Raw genomic sequence first — 23,824 nt, forward strand, 5'->3', positions numbered from 1 at the left:
GCAGTTGAGGCTAAAACATTGTATGTTTCAAGGGCGAAAGGGATCAAAACGTATGGGGGGAAAGGCGGGAACAGGTTACTGAGTTGGATGATCAGCCATGGACATGATGAATGGCAGAGCAGGCTCGAAGGGCCGAATGGCCTCCTCCTACTCCTATTTTCGATGTTTCTATGCAATCGAGAAACCAGAGCCCATCACCAACACCTTCAGGAGATGCAAAGCGTCATAATATAGTCTCCACGTGGGTTTATTGTATGCGTCTGCACAAGTGAGAGAGCTCATGATTGCAAAGCTGACAGTTGGCTCATTTCACTTCAGAAGAGTAACTGTACAGAAACAATCCTGAAAGCAAGATGTACTAATTGTTAATCTATGGATCGCATATTTTACATAGTTTGATTAGCTGTCCACGAAGCGCTAACTTCCAATGAGAACATTAGTAAATCCCTGATTAAAGAGACAGTTTGGTTCACGGTGGAGCTTGTCTAGTTTACCTGTATCAGTTGCCTTCAATAAGCTAAATGGAGAGCAACCTTCCCCTCATTCCCCCCTCTCACAATAGCCACTTACTGAAGTGTTATAGATCCTGAGGAAGTTCCATCGGTTTCCATTCAGACTCACATTAATTAAAGCATTTTACTATCTGTGCCATTCAATCAGCACTTTATTTCCTTAATCCAGTTACAGAGCCTGATGAAGACATCATTAACATCACAATGTGTTAATTAAGCATCACATATATTTCTAGTGTGATATAAACAGTACAGAAAGCAACACCACCAACTTATTTTGGGAGCAAGTGCAATAATGTAAAATCAGCGGAGTGTTTGGAGCCTATTTTTGCAATGAACAGCCTACACCAGCTGCCTGCTCAAGGGAGACGGTCTTAATTCCAACCCTGTATTATGCAAGTATTTTCAACTTTATAAGCTCCTACACACATCAGTCACGAAAGCCGAACTGTCCAGAGACCTTGCCCTTGCCAAATACCAAAAAAAAAAAGGACCTTTCAAATAGGTTCAAACGATCCTTACCTTTTGATGGTCTGGGTTATCGAGGTCTGTCTTTGAAATGCAGGCCGTCTGTGTTCATTTGGCGGTGATGATATTCTTGTGCTTTCAGGTGGCATGCTGACACTCCGCAGATATGGTTGATGTCGCGAAGGCTGTCCCTAAAATGAGGCAAAACGATAGTTACTCCCAAGTAATACAGCCAGCTCGAAATTCACCAGCCGGATCCACAACCTGATTGCTGTAGGCCATCCTCGCCTCCTCTGCACAAATATAGAGTCAGAGTCGCAGCTCATCCAATGACCTATTTGAAGTATTTCACCCCTGCATCCTTGATGATTAGAACTGGGTAAATGTCAACATGCATTGTGGCAAAGGTCCAATGGCCTCCAGTAAAAAAAAAAGAGGAAATGTTGGCCTTCATCGCAAGGGACTGGAGTAAACGTAGGGAGGCCTTGTACTGGGAGATGGTGAGACTACATCTAGCGTACCACAGCTTTGGTCAACTTACTCAAGGAGGGATTTACTTACTTAGATCAGAGAGGTTTCCCCAGGTTTATTCCTAGAATGGAGGGTTTGTCTTAGGAGGAAAGATTGAACAGGTTGGGCCCAGACTCATTGGAGTTTAGAAGATTCCGAGAGGGGTTAACAGGATGGATGCAGAGAGGGTGTTTCCTCCCCTAGAGAAATCTAGGAGACAGTTTTTTTAAAAAAAAGTCTTCCATTTACGGGTGCGATAAGAAGGGATTTCTTCCCTCAGAGGGTAGTAGTGTTTGGAATTCTTTTTCCCAGGCAGCAGTGGAGGCTTAACCATTGAGTATATTAAAGTCAAGAGTTGGGCAGATTTTTGATTGACAAGAGAGTCAAGGATCATGGGGGCAGGCAAGGAAGTGCATTTACGGCCAAATCAAAGCAGATTATCCACGATCTTAATGAATGGTAGATCAGGCTCGAGGAGCCAAGGTGACCTATGCCAGTTCTTATTTCCAATTACCTTATGTTCATATACAACCCTCTCTCATCCTTTATCACCCCCTCCTCTTCAGTTGTGCCAGAACAACATGATTTCCCCACTGATATTTTTGCCCAAGGTTTGTTGTGTTTGAGGTTTATTGTCCAACAAGCAATCTACAGAACTACTGGCGACTTGTCCAAACCAAGATTTTTATTAATGCACACATGGTAAGGTAACGATCAGATACAGAGCAAGTTATCATAGAGTTTCTTTAGACTCCCCGGAACTACCACTATGCATAACTGCCCTCATGTACATCTTACAACCTTCTGAGGATCACCGGATCAGCCCTGACTTATATCTGACGCCATCTGCTAGTGGGAGGTCTCATTGCTGCATGCATGGCCATCTGCTGGCGGGAGGTCACACTGCTGCATACATGGAATAATATCTGCAGTCACATCACCACAAGGCTGACTCGCTCTCTTTTGTCAATGCCACTTCTTGATAAGTTGCCAGGAATTGTAAAACAAATACAATTCAAGGCAAGTGTTTGGCAATTTGCCCTTTTGGTAGGGATTACCAGACCATTGCTCTCCGCTTCTTCTTGGTGGCATAACCAAGGTTGTGAACTTGGCACAGAGATCATTGAATGCTCATTAAGCATCCTGCATCTCTCCGTTTTAACTGAAGTACAATTGTTAGCAATGAAAAGTTCTGTAACAATACGCAAGTTTTTTTAATATTTAAATTAATAAAGTTAGCTTGCGAGTCTTTGAGATAGCTTTCTTTATGAAGCGGGTTTCAGATACTTTGGGCAGAATCTTGTGATGGTTGACAAGGATCTCGGTTGCTGGCTAGAGGACTGGCGAGAGCTTTGTTCGACCTCTGTTCAGGGATTGTGAATTTTACTGCTGCAGCTGCAGTTTTGCCAGAGCTGACCAGCTCTTAACAGGGTTTATTAAGGAGATAAGAATAAAAGAGTCTTTCGCGAATCGACACCATGAAGACTTGTGTTGTGCAACAATTGTCTCAGGGGATCTTAGGTAGAATACAGCTGCTGATTAATGAGACTCGAGCGCAGAATTGATTGAGTTGGAAAGTGAGAGATCCTAAGTGCCAAAGGCAGAGTTAGAGAAATTTGGAACTTCCATGTGCTGCCACATGCCTGCAGGGAGTGATGTGGGTGCTTATAGACCTACAGTGCAGGAGGAGGCCATTAGGCCTATCAAGTCTGCACCAAACCTTCGAAAGACCACCCCACCTAGACTCACTCACCCACCTTACCCCTGTTTGGCCACCCAACCTTTGGACATCTTAGGGGCAATTTAGCAGAACCAATTCACCTAGCCTGCACATCTTTGGACAGTGGGAGGAAACCGGAGCACCCGGGGAAAACCCACACAGACATGGAGGGAATATGCAAATGCCACACAGACAGTACCAGAGGTTAGAATTGAACATGGGTCCCTGGAGCTGCAAGGCCGTAGTGCTAACCACTGTGCCACCATGCCAGTGGTTTCAGAACTACTTTACTTATTGCCCAGGTTTCTGAGGTAGTCAGTAAAGTGGACAGAATGGAGCATTTTATGAGTTCCTCCATGGACTCTGGCCTGGAATCAGGCATGGCATTACCTCTGGAAAATTCTTCATGGGCAAACAGTGATAGACTAGATATTTCTAATGGGGCAGCATGGTGGCACACTAGTTAGCAATGCTGCATTACAGCGGCAGGGACCCGGGATCAATTCCGGCCTCGGGTGACTGTCAAGTTGGAGTTTGCATATTCTCCCCGTGTCTGCGTGGTTTCCTCTGGGAGCTCCTGTATCCTCCCACAGTCCAAAGATGTGCAGATTAGGTTGATTGATCATAATAAATTACCCCTTAGTGTCCAAAAGGTTAAGTGGGGTTAGGGCCTAGGCTGGGTGCTCTTTCAGAGGTTTGGTGCAAACTTGATGGGCTGAATGGACTCCTTCTGCACTGTAGGGATTCTATGGATTCTATTCTATGTGCAGGTTAGGTGGATTGGCCATGTGAAATTGTCCCTTAGTGTCCAAGGATGAGTGGATTAAGTGTGGTCACATTGTTGCAGGAATAGGGTGGGAGTTTGGTTAGAATACTCTTTCAGAGGTCTTTTGCAGACCCAATGGGCCAAATGGCCTCCTCTGCACTGTCAGGATTCTATTCATTGGTAGGTTCAGTACAAAGATCTGAATGCCATTAGAAACACAGCTAATGCCTCAAATAAAGGTGTCAGATACTTCATATGATTCCTCTATCAATTGGAAAGACGGGTTCTAGGACCTCATCCTCAAACAGATCACTAAATGCTGTAACGCACTCTTCCTCATCCCTCTTCATCATTACATCCTCGGGAAGGGCAATCTCAGGCCCAGCAGGTCTTCCTGCAGATGGCCACTGTCTCGTGCAGCGTTTCTGTATAGCACCTCTGGCCTAGCTTCATAAAGAACTGAGATATTGCCAAGTTCAATCTCTGGGGTGGTGTCCCTGAAAGAAAAGGAAGGAACTCATTGATTGAATAAACCTCCTCAGCTGCTGTAGATGTAGTTTCCACTGGTTCAAATTAAAAAGTTCAAGATTATTCCATGAACGACAATGGATTGTTCAAGTGGTGGTCATCACCTGATTTTTCCAGAATACCAAGAAGTCCACCCACATTTCCACTCCATAAGAATGGGCATTGATTGTGGACAGAGAATCAATGATCTCCCTCCCCTTGCAATGAAGAGGAGCAATTATGCTACTTTTATTGGAATGCTTGTGCCACCTTGACCTTGCAATTTGATGCCTGATGGATGAAGAATTCTTGTCGGAAGTAAGTCAAGAACATCTGCGAACATGTTGACACCAGTATCAATTTTATAAGGTGGCATTTGCACTGTAGCGGATCAATATTCTTGATTAAATTCCCCAGGAACTCTGATTTCATTTTGTAGTGATTTACAATTTCTTGGTAGGGAGTGTTTTCATAAATATTTTCTAGTCTTCTACCTCGATTAAAGTTGTTTGATTTACAGAAATGCAAGTGTCCAGTCTTCCCATACTGGAAGCATTCTGCACCCCTTGCTCGGCAATCCTGGTATCCATGTTGATTCTTTGTACTGCAATATAAGCATCGCTAAATGGCTGTGGAGTTTCCATTTGTTTTGCTCAGTTTAGCAGGCTTTCATGTGGGTGGGGCCGCTACCCATGGGCCTATCCGGTCAACAGAGTCATGTGAAGCCGCAGAGATGTGCCAAATTATTGCTTGGTTTCTTTAGAGTTCGCCTTGCCTCATGTATTGAGCCACTTGATCTGAAGTGAGGTTCCTTAATGGACAAAAGTATGTGTCAAAGACTTTGACAGTAGTGTCAAAGTCTGCAGTGGATGCCTCTACCTACTGCCACAGGAGAATGTTTCCTCCTACAGGACCCACAGCATAAAGAAAAAATACAAATTTGGTGGCTCTGCTCCTTAGTTGTGAAGACCCAACACTACTCGATCTAAGAAGGGCTCCTTCACAGTGGCCATCACTGGCATCTCTATAGATCCTCAAAACAAGTGGGGTAGGAGGGGCTGCTCATTGGACACAAACATCATTTTCTCACTCCTGTTTGCCTCCTCCTTCCGTGCAGTTGCAAGTAAGCTTTTTTTCTGATGTATCAGTGGTTTTCAGATATAGATTATGAAATAATATGTATCAAAAGTGTGTGTTGTTATCTTCAAAAGACAGACAAGCAAAGAGAGAGAATAACATTACATCCAATTTGTTGCTCTAACATTGTTTGCACACAGTAAGAAGTCTTACAACACCAGGTTAATGTCCAACAGGCTTGTTTGGAGTCACTAGCTTTCGGAGAGCAGCTCCTTCATCAGGTGATGATCACTCACCCGATGAAGGAGCGGCGCTCCGAAAGCTAGTGACTCCAAACAAACCTGTTGCACTTTAACCTGGTGTTAAAGACTTCTTACTGTGCCCACCCCAGTCCAACGCAGGCATCTTCACATCATTCTTTGCACAGCACTGAATATAAATCTATATGGCTAGACTTTTGATAGAAATACAAATAATTTGGAAAATGGCAGTCACATTGCACAATTTTTAGAAATAAGAGGAAATAAAACTCTGTCATGATATGCAGACATGCATATAATGAGATACAAACAGGCAGCTAATGAATACAGAGAACAGGACATAACCAATCAGCAGGCATAACACTCGGGGGTGGATTCCCACTATAAAAGGCACGAGGCACTCACACTCCGCTTCTTTCCACTGGTGACATCTACAGTGAGAGTCAGGGTGTACATATCATATAATTCCTACAGCACGTTCAGTCAGACAGATTAATCACACTAGGTTAGCAGAGAGTTGAACTCACAGAGGATTCAGCTAACTGTGTGACAGGTTCAATAAAACATACTGAACTAACTTCAAGGTGTGTAGTATCTCTCAGGTAAAGCTGTATCCCCAGTTGCAGCCCGTGTTATCTTACTGTGCTTAACACGACAAACTCCAATAGTGAAAAATGAGCCAGCAGTCAATCAGCCAGCTGGTGACCGTGAACCGGCAGCCAATCAGTCGCCCAGTCGCCGTGAGCTGCCAGCCAATCAGCGGGCCAATCATTCATAGATGTTTACAGCACAGTAGGCTATTTGGCCCATTGTTTCTATACCAGTCAACAAAATGTTGAGAGTTTCTGACTCAACCACCCTTTCAGGCAGTCAGTCCCAGACTCGCACCATCCTCTGGGCTAAAAGGTTTCTCCTCAACTTCTCTCTTAACCTTCTACCTCTTAGCTTAAATCTATGCGCCTGGTTCACTGCTGACCAGTCCATTGATATCCTCCAGCAGTATATGGCTATCCTCCTTACTATTTACCACACTACCAATTTTCGTGTCACCCCAAATGTCTTGATTATACTCCTTCCAAATCATTAATATACACCACAAATAGAAAGCGTCCCAACACCAAGCTCTGCGGAATCTCACTGGAAATGGACTTCCAGTCACAGGAACATTTGTCCCCCCATCGCCCTCTGCCTCCTGCCTCTCAGCCAATTTTGGATCCAATGTACCACTTTGCCTTGGATCCCATGGCCCCTTATGTTCTTGACCAGTCTGCCATGGGGGTCCTTATCAAAACCCTTGCTCAAGTCCATTTAGACCACATCAAATGCATTACCCTCATCAACACTCCTGGTTACCAGATTCCACAGCATCTTGCTTCTATACTAAACTGGGGGTGGTCGGAGAGAGGTTGGCGAGTGAGGGAGTGGTGAATGAGGAAAAATTATTCTGAATAAGCCAGCACAACCCTACAACACCTGCGTTACTGTCATCAATCAGTAAGCATCTGCTTCCCCATTGCAATTAAAACCAAACCAGTTCTGACAAGACTTAAACATGACTAAAAACATTTCCAATTTTCTTAATTTTGGAAAACTGAGCAATATAAGCAGATGGATATAAAGACAGCAAGAGCTTTATTGCATACAACTGTTTAATCCATTATATATAAACACATTAAATGTACTCTTTTCTTTAATCACACAATGTTAATGTACATAACAACATAAGAAGATAAGAACGCGGAGCAGGAGTAGGCCATCTGGCCCCTCCAGCCTGCTCCGCCATTCAATGAGATCATGGCTGATCTTTTGTGGACTCAGCTCCACTTTCCGGCCCGAACACCATAACCCTTAATCCCTTTATTCTTTAAAAAACTATCATTATCTTAAAAACATTTAATGAAGGAGCCTCTACTGCTTCACTGGGCAAGGAATTCCATAGATTCACAACCCTTTGGGTGAAGAAGTTCCTCCTAAACTCAGTCTTAAATCTACTTCCCCTTATTATGAGGCTATGCTCAGACATTGTACTCTCAGACATTGTTATGAAATGCTCTGCAAGCAAAATTGTTGCGTGAGGCCTATACACAACCTTGGCCTTCAATTTACAGGATATTGAGAGTAATTTTCACAAAATTGACCAGCTCATTTTCAACAAACATCACAATGGATGGACATAACACAATAACAACTCAAATCCTCCACAAAGATAGTGATGCTATAAATAACTTTGTTTCATTCTAATGCTCATCTCTGTTGCTTTTCACTCAACCATTTATGTTTAATTGTCTATTATAATTCCACAACTGCATCAAATTCCCGATTGGAGTTCTGAATGCTATCCCCAAGAATGATGCCAGGGCTAAAATAAAATGTGTAGCTACGAGGAGAGATTCAGTAGATTGGGGTTACTTTCTTTGGAACAAAGAAGGCTGAGGGATACAGAATTGAGAGGATGTGATAAGAGTGAACAGGATAAAATGTTTCCCTTGGTGGAGAATTTGAGAACCCGGGCATAGATTCAAGGTGTAGAGGGAACATGAGGAAGGCCTCTTTTACACAGAGAGTAGTGGGAGTCTGGAATTCGCTTCCTGAATTGGTGGTGGAGGCAGAAACTCTTTTAAAAGGGACCTGGATCTGCACCTTTAGTGCTGTAAGTTACAGGGCTATGGACCAGGTGCAGAATGGCAGGATTAGAAAGGGCACCTGGGTGTCCTCCGGCTAGCATGGACAAGATAGGCCAAATGGCCTCCTTCTGGGTTGTGCCTTTTCTATGGTTCTACGATTTGTGTTGTAAGTATGAAGGGAGGAGCGCTGCTCTCCTAGGACAAATGAAGGCCAGCCACTACCATCTTGAGTAATTGGATAAATGACCTGCATCACTTGATGTGGAATTGGAAACCTTGCTTGGATCCAAAGCCATAAAAAAAAACAGATGTACAGGATAAGGTCATTGTTTTTCAGGGAAAGCTATCCCAGAAACTAGTTACCTTATACACGTCTTGGACAGGAAATCAATCTAATACTAAGAAGCAGAACAAAAATCCACACAACAAATTTTATGCTTTTGAATGGGACACAATTTTTTGTATTTTTAAAAATATAAAATGGATAATCCGAAAACAGATTATAATTTAACATTTTATGATAAATTGATTCCTTGGCAATGACTTTCCCTTAGTGCCACCTTTTTTCTACTCCAGTACCACTGTCACTGCACTGAAATATTTACCTGATAGTTACGGGACATTACATTGTGCAGATGCTGCTGACAAATTCCAAGATACCCTACAGGGGGTGGCACAGTGGCTAGCACTGTTGCCTCACAGCGCAGGGACATGGGTTCAATTCCAGCCTCGAGTGGCTGTCTGTGTGGAGTTTGCACGTTCTCCCCGTGTGTGCGTGGGTTTCCTCCTGGAGCTCCGGTTTCCTCCCAAAGTCCAAATATGTGCAGATTAGGTGGACTGGCCAAAGGTTAGGTGGGGTCACTGAGATAGGGTGGGAGAGTCAGCTTAGTTCGGGTGCTCTTGCAGAGGATCGGTGAAGACTCACAAACCGAATGGCCCGCTTCTGCACCATAGGAAATCTATGGTTCTATGTCTAGTAACTATAAACTATTCAATTCTTCTGTTCCTTTGCCAAACATCTATAAACTGGAGATTCACCATTAAAATTACTCCCCTGTTTAAAGTGAAGTATCACAATGGGAGAAATTAGGGGGGGGGGGGGGTGGATGAAGTCCTTCAAATTGTTATTCCTCTTTTTAGAAACACCTTATGCTTTCTGACCTGTTCCGCAAAGAGAATAATTTTTTTCTACCGAGTGACAGAGCTTTTTTGAAGGCCTGTCATTTTAAATCTGCTGAAAGGATGGGTACTGCTGCCTTGTTATCATAGGTGGAACACTCTGCAGAGGCTGAATTAACATCCTTTATGATTCTGATCCTGTAACTTCACGATTGGCAGGAGTAGAAAGAATAGTTGCTTTTGCAATTACAATAGGAGGAATTTACTAAGAAAGCAGCTGCCTCGATGCATCCCTTCTAAGTGGCCAAAAAGTATAAGTGTACCATCAGCAATTTAAGAAGTCTTACAACACCAGGTTAAAGTTCAACATGTTTGTTTCAAACACTACCTTTTGGAGCAATGCTCCTTCCTCAGGTGAATGAAGAGGTATGATCCAGAAACATATATATATATATATAGACAAATTCAAAGATGCCAGACAATGCTTAGAATGCGAGCATTTGCAGGTAACTAAGTCTTTACAGATCCAGAGATAGGGGTAACCCCAGGTTAAAGAGGTGTGAATTGTCTTAAACCAGGACAGTTGGTAGGATTATGCAAGCCCAGGCCAGATGGTGGGGGATGAATGTAATGCGACATGAATCCCAGGTCCCAGTTGAGACCGTACTCATGTGTGTGGAACTTGGCTAAAGGTTTCTGCTCTGCGATTCTGCATTGTCGCGCGTCCTGAAGGTCACCTTGGAGAACGCTTACCCAGAGATCAGAGGCTGAATGCCCTTGACTGCTGACGTGTTCACCAACTGGAAGTGAACATTCCTGCCTGGTGATTGTCACGCAATGTCCGTTCATTCGTTGTTGCAGCGTTTGCATGGTCTCGCCAACAAGGACGGTCACCTCAGCACTTCGCTTTACCGCAAGCCCACGGATAACCTCACGATGCTCCACTTCTCCAGCTTCCACCCTAAACACATTAAAGAAGCCATCCCCTATGGACAAGCCCTCCCTATACACAGGATCTGCGCAGACGAGGTGGAGCGTAACAGACATCTACAGACGCTGAAAGATGCCCTTGTACGAGCGGGATATGGCACGCGACTCATCGATCGACAGTTCCAATGCGCCACAGCAAAAAACCGCACCGACCTCCTCAGAAGACAAACACAGGACACAACCGACAGAGTACCCTTCGCCGTCCAGTACTTTCCCAGAGTGGAGAAACTACGACATCTTCTTCGCAGCCTTCAACACGTCATCGATGAAGATGAACATCTTGCCAAGGTCATCCCCGCACCCCCACTACTTGCCTTCAAACAACTGCGCAACCTCAAACAAACCACTGCTTGCAGCAAACTACCCAACCTTCAGAACAGCGACCACGACACCACACAACCCTGCCATGGTAATCTCTGCAAGACATGCCAGATCATCGACATGGACACCACCATTTCACGTGAGAACACCACCCACCAGGTATGTGGTACATACTCGTGCGACTTGGCCAACGTTGTCAACCTCATACGCTGCAGGAAAGGATGTCCCGAAGCGTGGTACATTGGCGAGACCATGCAGACGTTACGACAACGAACGAACGATCATCGCGCGCCAATCGCCAGGCAGGAATGTTCCCTTCCAGTCGGGGAACACTTCAGCAGTCAAGGGCATTCAGCTTCTGATCTCCGGGTAAGCATTCTCCAAGGCGGTCTTCAGAACGCGCGACAACGCAGAATCGCCGAGCAGAAACTTATAGCCAAGTTCCGCACACATGAGTGTGACCTCAACCGGGACCTGGGATTCATGTCGCATGACATTCATCCCCCACCATCAAACCTGGGCTTGCGGAATCCTACCAACTTGAGACAATTCACACCTCTTTAACCTGGGGTCACCCCTATCTCTGGGGGGATCTGTAAACACTTAATTACCTGCAAATGCTCGCATACTAAGCATTGTCTGGCATCTTTGAATTTGTCTATATATATATATTTCTGGAACATACCTCTTCATTCACCTGAGGAAGGAGCAGTACTTGAAACAAACATGTTGGACTTTAACCTGGTGTTGTAAGACTCACTCCAGTCAACGCTGGCATCTCCACATCATCAGCAATTTAGTTTTTTCATTCGTTCATGGGACGTGGGCGTCGCAGGCTTTGCCAGCATTTATTGCACTTCCCTAATTGCCCTTGAGGGGGCAGTTAAGAGTCAACCCCATTGCTGTAGGTCTGGAGTCATATATAGGCCAGACCAGGTAAGGATGGCAGATTTCCTTCCCTAAAGGACATTTGTGAACCAGATGGGTGTTTGTGACAATCAACAATGGTTTCATGGTCATCATTAGACTTTTAATTCCAGATTTGTATTGAATTCAAATTTCACCATCTGCAGTGTGGGATTTGAACCTGTGTCCCAGAGCAGTACACTGGGTCTCTGGTTAACTAGTCCAGTGACAATATCACTGTGCCACCGCCTCCCCAATTGATTGGGAATGTACTCTGTCTACTGTTCTCCATGGTGTGCATTGGAGCTTCTGCTTTTTAGCATGTATACTAATGGCTTGGATGAAGGAATAGACAGTTGCTCATAAGTTAGAAGGCACAGTAAGTCACATAGATAGGTGCAGGATGTCTGAAAGAGACATAAAACAGATAAAATGGACAAATCTGTGACAAGGTGGAATTCAATGTAAGGTCACCTACACCAAGTCCAAGATAGACAAACCAGATATTTGAAATGGCGAGACACTAGAAACTGTGGAAGAAAGAAGAAATTTGAAAAAGAAAGAAAATGTTTTGGGTTTCCACTTCCACAATACGCTAATACCCAGATACAGAAAATAATGGAAAAAGCTAAAGGAGTCCTTTAAGAAAGGTAGCAAGGATAATCCTTTAAACTATAGGCCAGAGGGCAGCACGGTGGCGCAGTGGTTAGCATTGCTCCCTACGGCGCTGAGGACCTGGGTTCGAATCCCGGCTCTGGGTCACTGTCCGTGTGGAGTTTGCACATTCTCCCTGTGTTTGCGTGGGTTTCACCCCCACAACCCAAAAATGTGCAGGTTAGGTGGATTGGCCATGCTAAATTGCCCCTTAATTGGAAAAAATAATTGGGTACTCTAAATTTATTTTAAAAAAACTATAGGCCAGTGAGCCTCTCCTCGGTAGTCGGTAAATTATTGGAGCGAATTCTCAGGGATCTCTGCTGGGGGCCTCTGGTGTTTGTAGTATACGTAAATGATTTGGAAGAAAATGACACCAAGGTTGGTGGATTGGCAGATAGTGTTGAGGATTGCCAGAGGATACAGCAGGACATAGGTTGGAGACTTGGGCAGAGAAATGGCAAATGGAGTTTAATCCAGACAAAATGTGAGGTAATACATTTTGGTAGGTCTAACATAGAGGGGAAATATACCGTAAATAGCAAAACTCTTGGATCATAGAATTTACAGTGTAGAAGGAGGCCATTCGGCCCATCGAGTCTGCACTGGCTCTAGGAAAGAGCACCCTACCCAAGCCTACACCTCCACCCTATCCCCATAACCCAGTTACCCCACCCAACACCAAGGGCAATTTTGGACACTAAGGACAATTTAGCATGGCCAATCCACCTAACCTGCACATCTTTGGACTGTGGGAGGAAACCGGAGCACCCGGAGGAAACCCACGCACACACGGGGAGAACGTGCAGACTCCACACAGACAGTGACCCAAGCCAGGAATCGAACTTGGGACCCTGGAGCTGTGAAGCGATTGTGCAAACCACTATGCTACTGTGCTGCCCATAATTAGGAATATAGAAAGTCAGAGAGATCTGGGTGTGCATGTCCACAGACCTTTGAAGGTGACAACAAAAGTGGACAAGTTAGTCAAGAAAGCATATGGAATGCTTGTCTTCATTGGATGGGGCATTGAGTATAAATACTGGCAAGTCATGCTACAGTTGTATAGAACCTTGGTGAGGCCACACTTGGAATATTGCACACAATTCTGGTCGCCACACTATCAGAAAAATGTGGAGGCTTTGGAGAGGGTGCAGGGGAGGTTTACCAGGATGTTGCCTGGTCTGGGCGGTGTTAGCTATGTGGAGAGGCTGAATAGACTCAGATTGTTTTCATTAGAAAGGCAGAGGTTGAGGCGTTTCCTCCAGATTCTCCGGTTTCCTCCCACTGTACTAAGATGTGCAGGTTAGGTGTCTAAAAGGTTAGGTGGGATAGGATGGAGGTGCGGGATTGGGAAGAGTGCTCATTCCAAGGGCCGGTGCAGACTCGATGGGCCAAATGGTCTCCTTCTACACTGTAAATTCTATGGTTCTATGATCTTCGCAATCATGAATTCTCTCCCCTTAAACATTGTGGTTGGCAGGAATCGGTGGGGCAGGCAACTCCAGCACCGAGGAGTGGCATGAACCACTCCGGCGTCGGGCCGCCCCAAAGGTGCGGAATCCTCCGCACTTTCAGGGGCTAGGCTGGCGCCGGGCTGGTTTGCGCCACGCCGTCTGGCGGAGAAGGAGCTTGGCGCCATGCCAATCGGCGCCGAAGGAAGGGTCGGAGAATTCAGCCCCGTGTGTGCTGGGTCATTTAAAATGTGTGATGGGATTTTAAAAAAGGTAAAGTTATCCAGGGAAATTGATGGGCAGTTGAGCTAGATCCACCATAATCAAACCGAATGGCATAACAGACTAAAAAGGTGGAATGACCGAACAGTAACGTCTCTGAAAAACAATGGGACCAAGCTTTGGGATCACTTTCCTAAACTATAGGGATAGAAAGAACTTTACATTTTGCCTGGAATAATAGCCACCTTTAAGCTTCTCCACTTACTGAAACGTAGGGTGTGGGAAAAGATTAATGATATAAATTGTACCAGTCTTGAGCTACTGGGGCAGCACGGTAGCACAAGTGGATAGCGCTGTGGCTTCACAGCGGCAGGGTCCCAGGTTCGATTCCCTACTGGGTCACTGTCTGTGTGGAGTCTGCATGTTCTCCCAGTGTCTGCGTGGGTTTCCTCCGGGTGCTCCGGTTTCCTCCCACAGTCCAAAGGCGTGCAGGTTAGGTGGATTGGCCATGATAAATTGCCCTTAGTGACCAAAAAGCTTAGGAGGAGTTACTGGGTTACAGGGATAGGGTGGAAGTGAGGGCTTAAGTGGGTCGGTGCAGACCCGATGGGCCGAATGGCCTCCTTCTGCATTGTATGTTCTAAGCTAATAGCAGGAGTTGGAGAAAGTAATTGGATTTCTTCCTTTCCCATATAGTCCAATGCTCCCTGACAGCCAATAGAATGACACAAATCATGAAACACACAATGCTTTTCATTCAGCTCCCAGCATGCCAATAATTTAATATAAAGGTACATCATTCCATAATGTCTCTCACAAAAAAGATGAGGGGAGATTTTATGCTCATTAAGAATGCTGCATGGGATATTATGTGACCTAGAACTTATAGAAACAGGACATTTATGCCAAATGTCCCATGCCAGTGTTTATGCTTTATATTAGGCCCTTTAACCCAAATGATAACCTTTCTCCTGCATGTATTTATCTGGCTTTCCCATAAATACATCTCTCACATTTGCCTTAATTATTCCACATGGCAGCAAGTTACACAAAGTTTATAGAAACAAGGAACTGTCTATCGTTTATCTAACCGAGGTTTTGTCTACGTTTAATGCAACTTCCCAGCTTTTGAATTCTGTCCCTCTGGAAAATAAACCCCAATATTTTGTTTGCATTTTCTTTGGCCTTGGTAACCACTGAAAGATTTTGGAAAATGAATTCCTAAATCTCTTTTGATCTTCTAGACCACTTAAAGAGTCTAGAATCTATCTTCCAATAGGGTCTCATTTTTCCAACCAACCAATCTACAGAGATGGAGGTAGGTTAAACAACTCTTCTTTTCTTACCAGATTGGAGCTGGGTTCCTCCATCGGGGGCTGGATGGCAGGGATATCCAACTTGAGCCAAGGTGGTTTCTTCCTCTGTAAGCTGCTTGTACTATCGCGACGTTCGTCAGACATCATGTAGTTTAAGGTTGAAATCTGTTGGAGAAAAGGAAACATAATTTTGGTCATTTTGTGGCATCAAAGGTTCTGCAGGTAAATTTCTCCATACACAAGGGCCGAAGGTTTCACCTATGAACAAGAATTCAAAATTAAAAACTATTTTTCCTGTTGATGCATTGGATCCGTTACCTCGCGTTGTCTCCGTTGCTTTATGTAGCCCAGCAGGTAAAACTTCATCTAAAATTCCCCCCATGCTCTAAACCTGAATTTGCATATCTTTCTCGCTTCCCTCCCATCTCTCCCTATGTTCTATCCAAGCAAATCTTGCCCACGAGACCACATTCCCACTAAACTGCTGATCAAATCACTCTTTCTGTCTCCCACATTAGCTGCTCATGTTCCATCTCCTTAGGTCCTGTCCCAATCTCCAAAACTACTTTCATCAATCCTTCCAGACTACTGCCCCACCTCCATCCTCCTTACGTGTGTTATCAACTCCCAAATCCTTGGGCAGCACGGTGGCACAGTGGTTAGCATTGCTGCCTACGGCGCTGAGGACCCGGGTTCGAATCCCGGCCCTGGGTCACTGTCCGTGTGGAGTTTGCACATTCTCCCCGTGTCTGCGTGGGTTTCGCCCCCACAACCCAAAGATGTGCAGGATAGGTAGATTGGCCACTCTAAATTGCCCCTTAATTGGAAAAAGAAAATAATTGGGTACTCTAAATTTTAAAAAAAAAAACTCCCAAATCCATGCCCACCTTTGATCCCTCCATTTAGGTATCTGCCTCTGTCATAGCACCAGTGAGACCGTGATCAAGGTCACAAGTGCAACCCCAAGTGACTGGCAAATATAATCTGTCCCGCCTTGTCCTTCTCAACCGGTCTTTGACATTGCTGACCACAACATCCTTCTCCAACTCCTCCCCAACACCAGACAGCTGGGTGGGCCTGGTCTCGCCTGGTTCTGTTCTTATCTATCGAATCACAGCCAAGGAATCCCCTACAATGGCTTTTCTTCTGCTCTGGCACTGTTACCTCTGCCGTTCCCTCAAAGACCCCCCTCTCTTGGCAACATAAATCCAAAATCACAAATTCATTTGCTACATGCGCGCTGGTGACATCCAGTTCTCCTCACTTCCACCTTGCCAGACATCCAGCATTGGATGAGCAGAAATTTCTTCAATTAAATAATGGGAAATCTGAAGAGAATTCATTCAGACTCCATGGGCGGGATTCTCCGACTCCCCCGCTGGGCCGGAGAATCGCCGGGGGGGGCGGCATGAATCCCGCCCCGGGGGCAGCACGGTGGCGTAGTGTGTTAGCACTGCGGCCTCATGGCGCCGAGGTCCCAGGTTCGATCCCGGCTCTGGGTCACTGTCCGTGTGGAGTTTGCACATTCTCCCCGTGTTTGCGTGTGTTTCGCCCCCACAACCCAAAAGATGTGCAAGCTAGATGGATTGAACACGCTAAAGGGGCAGCAGGGTAGCATGGTGGTTAGCATAAATGCTTCACAGCTCCAGGGTCCCAGGTTCGATTCCCGGCTGGGTCACTGTCTGTGTGGAGTCTGCACGTCCTCCCCCTGTGTGCGTGGGTTTCCTCCGGGTGCTCCGGTTTCCTCCCACAGTCCAAAGATGTGCGTGTTAGGTGGATTGGCCATGCTAAATTGCCCGTAGTGTCCTAATTAAAGTAAGGTTAAGGGGGGGGGGTTGTTGGGTTACGGGTATAGGGTGGATACGTGGGTTTGAGTAGGGTGATCATGGCTCGGCACAACATTGAGGGCCGAAGGGCCTGTTCTGTGCTGTACTGTTCTATGTTCTAAATTGCCCCTTAATTGGAAAAATTAATTGGTTACTCTAAATTTTTTATTTTTTTTTTAAATGAATCCCACCCCGCCGCCGGAGATTTTCGGTGGGGGCGGGAATCGCACCACGCTGGTCGGGGTCGTGGTAGCGGCCTCCCGGTGATTCTCCGCCCTGCGGTGAGCCAAGTGGCTGCCCATTTTCGGCCAGTCCCGCCGGCGTATATTACATCAGGTCCGTACCAGCGGGACCTGGCTCTGCGGAGTCCTAAGGGGGGCGCGGGGGAAATCTGGCCCCAGGGGGGAAGCCCACCGTGGCCTGGCCCGTGATCGGGGCCCACCGATCCACGGAAGGGCCTATGCCGTGGGGGCACTCTTTCGTTAGACCAGCCGGAGCGGAGGAGAACACCCCTGCGCATGCGCTGGGATGGCGCTAGCACAGGCTGGCGCTCCCGCGCATGCGCCAACTCGCACCGGCCGGTGGAGTCCCTTCGGCGCCAACCCCGCCGGCGCTGGCCTAGCCCCTGAAGGTGCGGAGGATTCTGCACCTTCCGGGCGGTCCTATGCCGGACTGGTTCACGCCACTCCTCGGCACCGGTATGATCCATCCCGCCGGGTAGCGGAGAATCCCGGCCCACTTCCCAGCCACCAAATCCATCCCTCCTGCTGGTACATCTGTGGCTGAACCAGACTGTTCACAACTGGTCATAAAGGATCCCAAGAGCTCCAACCACATCTCAAATTTCATCTTTTTTTTTTAAAAAAAAATTTAGACTAACCACTTTTAGCACGGCCAATCCACCAAACCTACACATCTTGGGGTTGTGGGGATGAAACACACGCAGAAACTGGGAGAACGTGCAAACTCCACGCAGCCACTGACCCGGGACAGGAATCGAACCTGGGTCCTCAGCTCCATAGGCAGCAGTGCTAACCACTGCGCCACCGTGCTGCCCTTCCAAATTTCATCTCTCAGACCACCTAGTCATACCTCGACATCAGTGCATTCCAGGTCTGCCTCAGTACATCTGCTGCTGAAACTCTAATCCACGCCGCTATTACCTCTGTACTTCATTCCAATGCATTTCTAGCGAATCGCCCAGCTTCCACGCTTGCTGGCACCCAATTAGCTCAATCACATCAAATCCTGTTCACCCATTACCCATGTGCTCACTGACATACTGTGACGCTCAGGTAAGTAACACCTCGATTTTAAAATTCTCATCCTTGTTTTCAAATCCCTCCATGGCCTTGCCTCTTCTAGCTCCGCAATCTTCTCCAGCCTGACAATGCTTGGAGATACCTGTGCTCCTCCAATTCTGGCCCCTTGAACATCCACAATTTTACTCACTTCTACACTGGCAGCCTTTCTTCAGCTACTGAGACCCATAACTCTGAAAATCCCTCCCTTAAACCTCCTCGTCTCTCTTTCTACCTTTAAGACACTTTTGAAAACCTAGCTGTTGATCATAGAGGCGAATATCTCTTGTGCACTTCGGTGTCAAATTCTATCCGAGTAATTTCCCATGAAGAGCCTTGGGCTGTTTTACTATGTTAAAGAGGCTACATAAAAAGTTGTTGTATTGCCAATGAATTAGGGAAATCTTCACCTAAATTATGCCTTTCCTCTCCCCTACTGCACTTTCCATTTCAGCATCAACTTATTCTCCATTTCCCAATGTAGGTGTAGATTCATGCAGGAGTACAGCTACACAAGCAACACCTTGCCATTATCCAGTGTCAGAACCTTTAAATTCAAATTTATCAAGCGAGATGTCACAAGACCATTGCTCTCCATACTTGAGAGAGAGGGAGGGAGAGGAGAGTACAAGAATCAGGATAGTCCTGGAAGACAACTTTGCAGTTTAAGATTTTAGTCTATTGCTGTTAATTAAATTGCCACAAAGTCTGAATTATCCAGTAATTCAAATTAAGTAATCAAATTAGAACTGCACAGGAGATTTATGGTGCTAAATCAATCAAATTATTCAATCATTTGAATTCAGGGACTTGTAGCTAAAAGTAGTCTTACATGTCACATGTCTTCTGCTGTTTCAATAACTAAATTAAATGTAAAAACATGCAGGAAGTATCATTCTGCACAAGGTACTTCCTGTCATCATATGCAAACATGCAAGCAATGAACACTTAGAATAGGACACAACCAATGGGCAGTCAGGACACTCAGAGGTGGCATCACCACAAGGGGGCATGACATAAAACACTATAAAAGGGATAGAACATAGAACGATACAGCGCAGTACAGGCCCTTCGGCCCTCGATGTTGCACCGACATGGAAAAAAAAAACTAAAGGCCATCTAACCTACACTATCCCCTTATCATCCATATGCTTATCCAATAAATTTTTAAATGCCCTCAATGTTGGCGAGTTCACTACTGTTGCAGGTAGGGCATTCCACGGCCTCACCACTCTTTGCGTAAAAAACCCACCTCTGACCTCTGTCCTATATCTATTACCCCTCAATTTAAGGCTATGTCCCCTCGTGCTAGCCACCTCCATCCGCGGGAGAAGGCTCTCGCTGTCCACCCTATCTAACCCTCTGATCATTTTGTATGCCTCTATTAAGTCACCTCTTAACCTTCTTCTCTCTAACGAAAACAACCTCAAGTCCATCAGCCTTTCCTCATAAGATTTTCCCTCCATACCAGGCAACATCCTGGTAAATCTCCTCTGCACCCGTTCCAAAGCTTCCACGTCCTTCCTATAATGAGGCGACCAGAACTGTACGCAATACTCCAAATGCGGCCGTACCAGAGTTTGGTACAGCTGCATCATGACCTCATGGCTCCGGAACTCAATCCCTCTACCAATAAAGGCCAACACACCATAGGCCTTCTTCACAACCCTATCAACCTGGGTGGCAACTTTCAGGGATCTATGTACATGGACACCGAGATCCCTCTGCTCATCCACACTACCAAGAATTTTACCATTAGCCAAATATTCCGCATTCCTGTTATTCTTTCCAAAGTGAATCACCTCACACTTCTCCACATTAAACTCCATTTGCCACCTCTCAGCCCAGCTCTGCAGCTTATCTATGTCCCTCTGTAACCTGCAACATCCTTCCGCACTGTCTACAACTCCACCGACTTTTGTGTCGTCTGCAAATTTACTCACCCATCCTTCTGCGCCCTCCTCTAGGTCATTTATAAAAATGACAAACAGCAACGGCCCCAGAACAGATCCTTGTGGTACGCCACTCGTAACTGAACTCCATTCTGAACATTTCCCATCAACTACCACTCTCTGTCTTCTTTCAACTAGCCAATTTCTGATCCACATCTCTAAATCACCCTCAATCCCCAGCCTCCGTATTTTCTGCAATAGCCGACCGTGGGGAATCTTATCAAACGCTTTACTGAAATCCATATACACCACATCAACTGCTCTACCCTCGTCTACCTGTTCAGTCACCTTCTCAAAGAACTCGATAAGGTTTGTGAGGCATGACCTACCCTTCACAAAACCATGCTGACTATCCCTAATCATATTATTCCTATCTAGATGATTATAAATCGTATCTTTTATAATCCTCTCCAAGACTTTACCCACCACAGACGTTAGGCTCACCGGCCTATAGTTACCGGGGTTATCTCTACTCCCCTTCTTGAACAAAGGGACCACATTTGCTATCCTCCAGTCCTCAGGCACTATTCCTGTAGCCAATGATGACCTAAAAATCAAAGCCAAAGGCTCAGCAATCTCTTCCCTGGCTTCCCAGAGAATCCTAGGATAAATCCCATCCGGCCCCGGGGACTTATCTATTTTCACCTTGTCCAGAATTGCCAACACTTCTTCCCTACGCACCTCAATGCCATCTGGCCACAATCCACACTCAGGGGATGAGACACTCACACCCTGCCTCTTTCCACAGTCAGACATCTAGAGAGTTAGACAGGGTTGATCAACAGCATCACACCACAGCACGTGGCTTAGAGCAAGCTGGTGCAGTTAGACTGAGTTACTACAGTTAGATTAGCAGAGAGTCGAACTCATTTGAGAACTGTGTTAATAGTTCAATAAACACGTTAACTAATTTCAGAGTCTGGAGCACCTTTTAGTTAAGACTGCATCAAGTAGCAGCCTGTATTATCCGAAGCAGCAAAACACAACACTTCCGACCCTTTGCTGAAACCCTTACCTGCCACAACCTTGTGTCTTCTTTCAGCTCACTCACTCCTTCACTCACCCTTAATCTTATTATTAAATAAAACCTCGCCTCAAAACTCTTGAAAGTGTCCTTTCAAATTGCTACTCTTTTCCCTGCCCGGAACACTCGATTCTTCTGCAGCTACTCAACCACCCTCTAAACATTGTGCCTGTGACCCTCCTCTACCTGTAAATCTTCCATCCCGATGGTTTTCCTTGTATTCCATTCAGTGTCTTGCACAACTTTGCACTCATTCACCTCCATTGACGGCTGAAACGTTAGAAGTCCTGGGGCGGGATTCTCCGCTTCTGAAGTGTCGACACCAACGCAGAATTAGTGAAAGTCAGAAAAACTAGGGCCACACCTGAGCCAATTCCGCTACGATTAAGGAGCTAGTACCAGTGCCACATGGAGTATAATCTATTCCAATGAAAAACAGTGCGGGATTTGCCTCATCAGTGATTGACACTTGCGAGGCTGACAAGCTGCAGCCGCATGTACACAGTACAATCACTACACACACTCATCCCAGCCAACAAGATGGCACTGATTGTGCTGCAGCATGCCCATACAGCTGAGGGGTCGGCTGGGCCAGAGGGCACCTGAGGGGGGTGGCCTGGGGGACACCCATCCATGGCCCTAAGTTCACAGTGGCCTGTCAGCAGCATGCGATGCTGCATGACTGCTTTGCCGACTGTGACAAATGTGTTCCGTGCCCATCCACCTTAACCTCTCAGCCCACCCCCCACTGCTCCTCCCAGCCCTGGCAGAAGCCTCCTGGTCAGCAGCACAACTGTCAGCAAACTGTGGTGATGTTGGACACCTTCCAAACCTGCTCTCTCTCCCTCGGCAGCCACCACGCCGGTTTCACGATTTTTAAAAGGGGAAATAAACTGCGCCGTTGGGAACGCGGCTCAGTGGAGGCGGGGAATCGCGGAGGCCCCGAGAATACCGCTGCCGAGGTGATGGAGGCTTGCGATTTGGCATCAAATCGGTTCCTACCGTGATTTGGGCGTCAGAACCTATTCTCCACCCAATCGCTTTTCCCGATTTCAACATCGGCCAACGGTGAATGCCTCCCTGATTTTAGCTTCGGGTCGGTCGAAGCAGGGAAGTGTCATGAGCTCCTGCAAACTGCTGAGGCCCATGCCCAGCCCACTACAATGCCCGGCTCACTACAATGCCCGGCCCACTACAATGCCCGGCCCACTACAATGCCCGGCCCACTACAATGCCCGGCCCACTACAATGCCCGGCCCACTACAATGCCAGGCCCACTACAATGCCAGGCCCACTACAATGCCAGGCCCACTACAATGCCAGGCCCACTACAATGCCCGGCCCACTACAATGCCCGGCCCACTACAATGCCCGGCTCACTACAATGCCCGGCTCACTACAATGCCAGGCCCACTACAATGCCCGGCTCACTACAATGCCCAGCCCACTACAATGCCCAGCCCACTACAATGCCCAGCCCATTACAATGCCCAGCCCACTACAATGCCCAGCCCACTACAATGCCCGGCCCATTACAATGCCCAGCCCACTACAATGCCCGGCTCACTACAATGCCCGGCTCACTACAATGCCAGGCCCACTACAATGCCCGGCTCACTACAATGCCAGGCCCACTACAATGCCCGGCCCACTACAATGCCAGGCCCACTACAATGCCAGGCCCACAATGCCCGGCTCACTACAATGCCCGGCTCACTACAATGCCCGGCTCACTACAATGCCCGGCTCACTACAATGCCCGGCTCACTACAATGCCCGGCCCACTACAATGCCCGGCTCACTACAATGCCCGGCCCACTACAATGCCAGGCCCACAATGCCCAGCCCACTACAATGCCAGGCCCACTACAATGCCCAGCTCACTACAATGCCAGGCCCACTACAATGCCCGGCTCACTACAATGCCCAGCCCATTACAATGCCCAGCCCATTACAATGCCCAGCCCACTACAATGCCCAGCTCACTACAATGCCCAGCTCACTACAATGCCCAGCTCACTACAATGCCAGGCCCACAATGCCCAGCTCACTACAATGCCCAGCTCACTACAATGCCAGGCCCACAATGCCCAGCTCACTACAATGCCCAGCTCACTACAATGCCAGCTCACTACAATGCCCAGCTCACTACAATGCCCAGCTCACTACAATGCCCAGCTCACTACAATGCCCAGCTCACTACAATGCCCAGCTCACTACAATGCCCAGCTCACTACAATGCCCAGCTCACTACAATGCCAGGCCCACAATGCCCAGCTCACTACAATGCCCAGC

General features: G+C 46.7%; 1 protein-coding gene across 6 annotated transcripts in view; it reads right to left on the reverse strand.

The window, feature by feature from the left end:
- rhbdf1a (rhomboid 5 homolog 1a (Drosophila)) overlaps window positions 1-23,824 on the reverse strand; it is a 497,373-nt gene that overhangs the window by 176,442 nt on the left and 297,107 nt on the right. For all 6 annotated transcript variants that reach the window (XM_038819453.1, XM_038819449.1, XM_038819450.1 and 3 more), the window contains 2 exons: window positions 15,457-15,591; window positions 1,035-1,171 (listed from right to left, as the gene is read on the reverse strand). In XM_038819453.1, coding sequence (XP_038675381.1) covers window positions 1,035-1,171; window positions 15,457-15,573 — 254 coding nt within the window. In that variant the 5' untranslated portion in view covers window positions 15,574-15,591. The remainder of the gene's footprint in view (window positions 1-1,034; window positions 1,172-15,456; window positions 15,592-23,824) is intronic.

This window comes from Scyliorhinus canicula, chromosome 15 (assembly GCF_902713615.1).
Source record: "Scyliorhinus canicula chromosome 15, sScyCan1.1, whole genome shotgun sequence".
Lineage (NCBI taxonomy): Eukaryota > Metazoa > Chordata > Chondrichthyes > Carcharhiniformes > Scyliorhinidae > Scyliorhinus > Scyliorhinus canicula.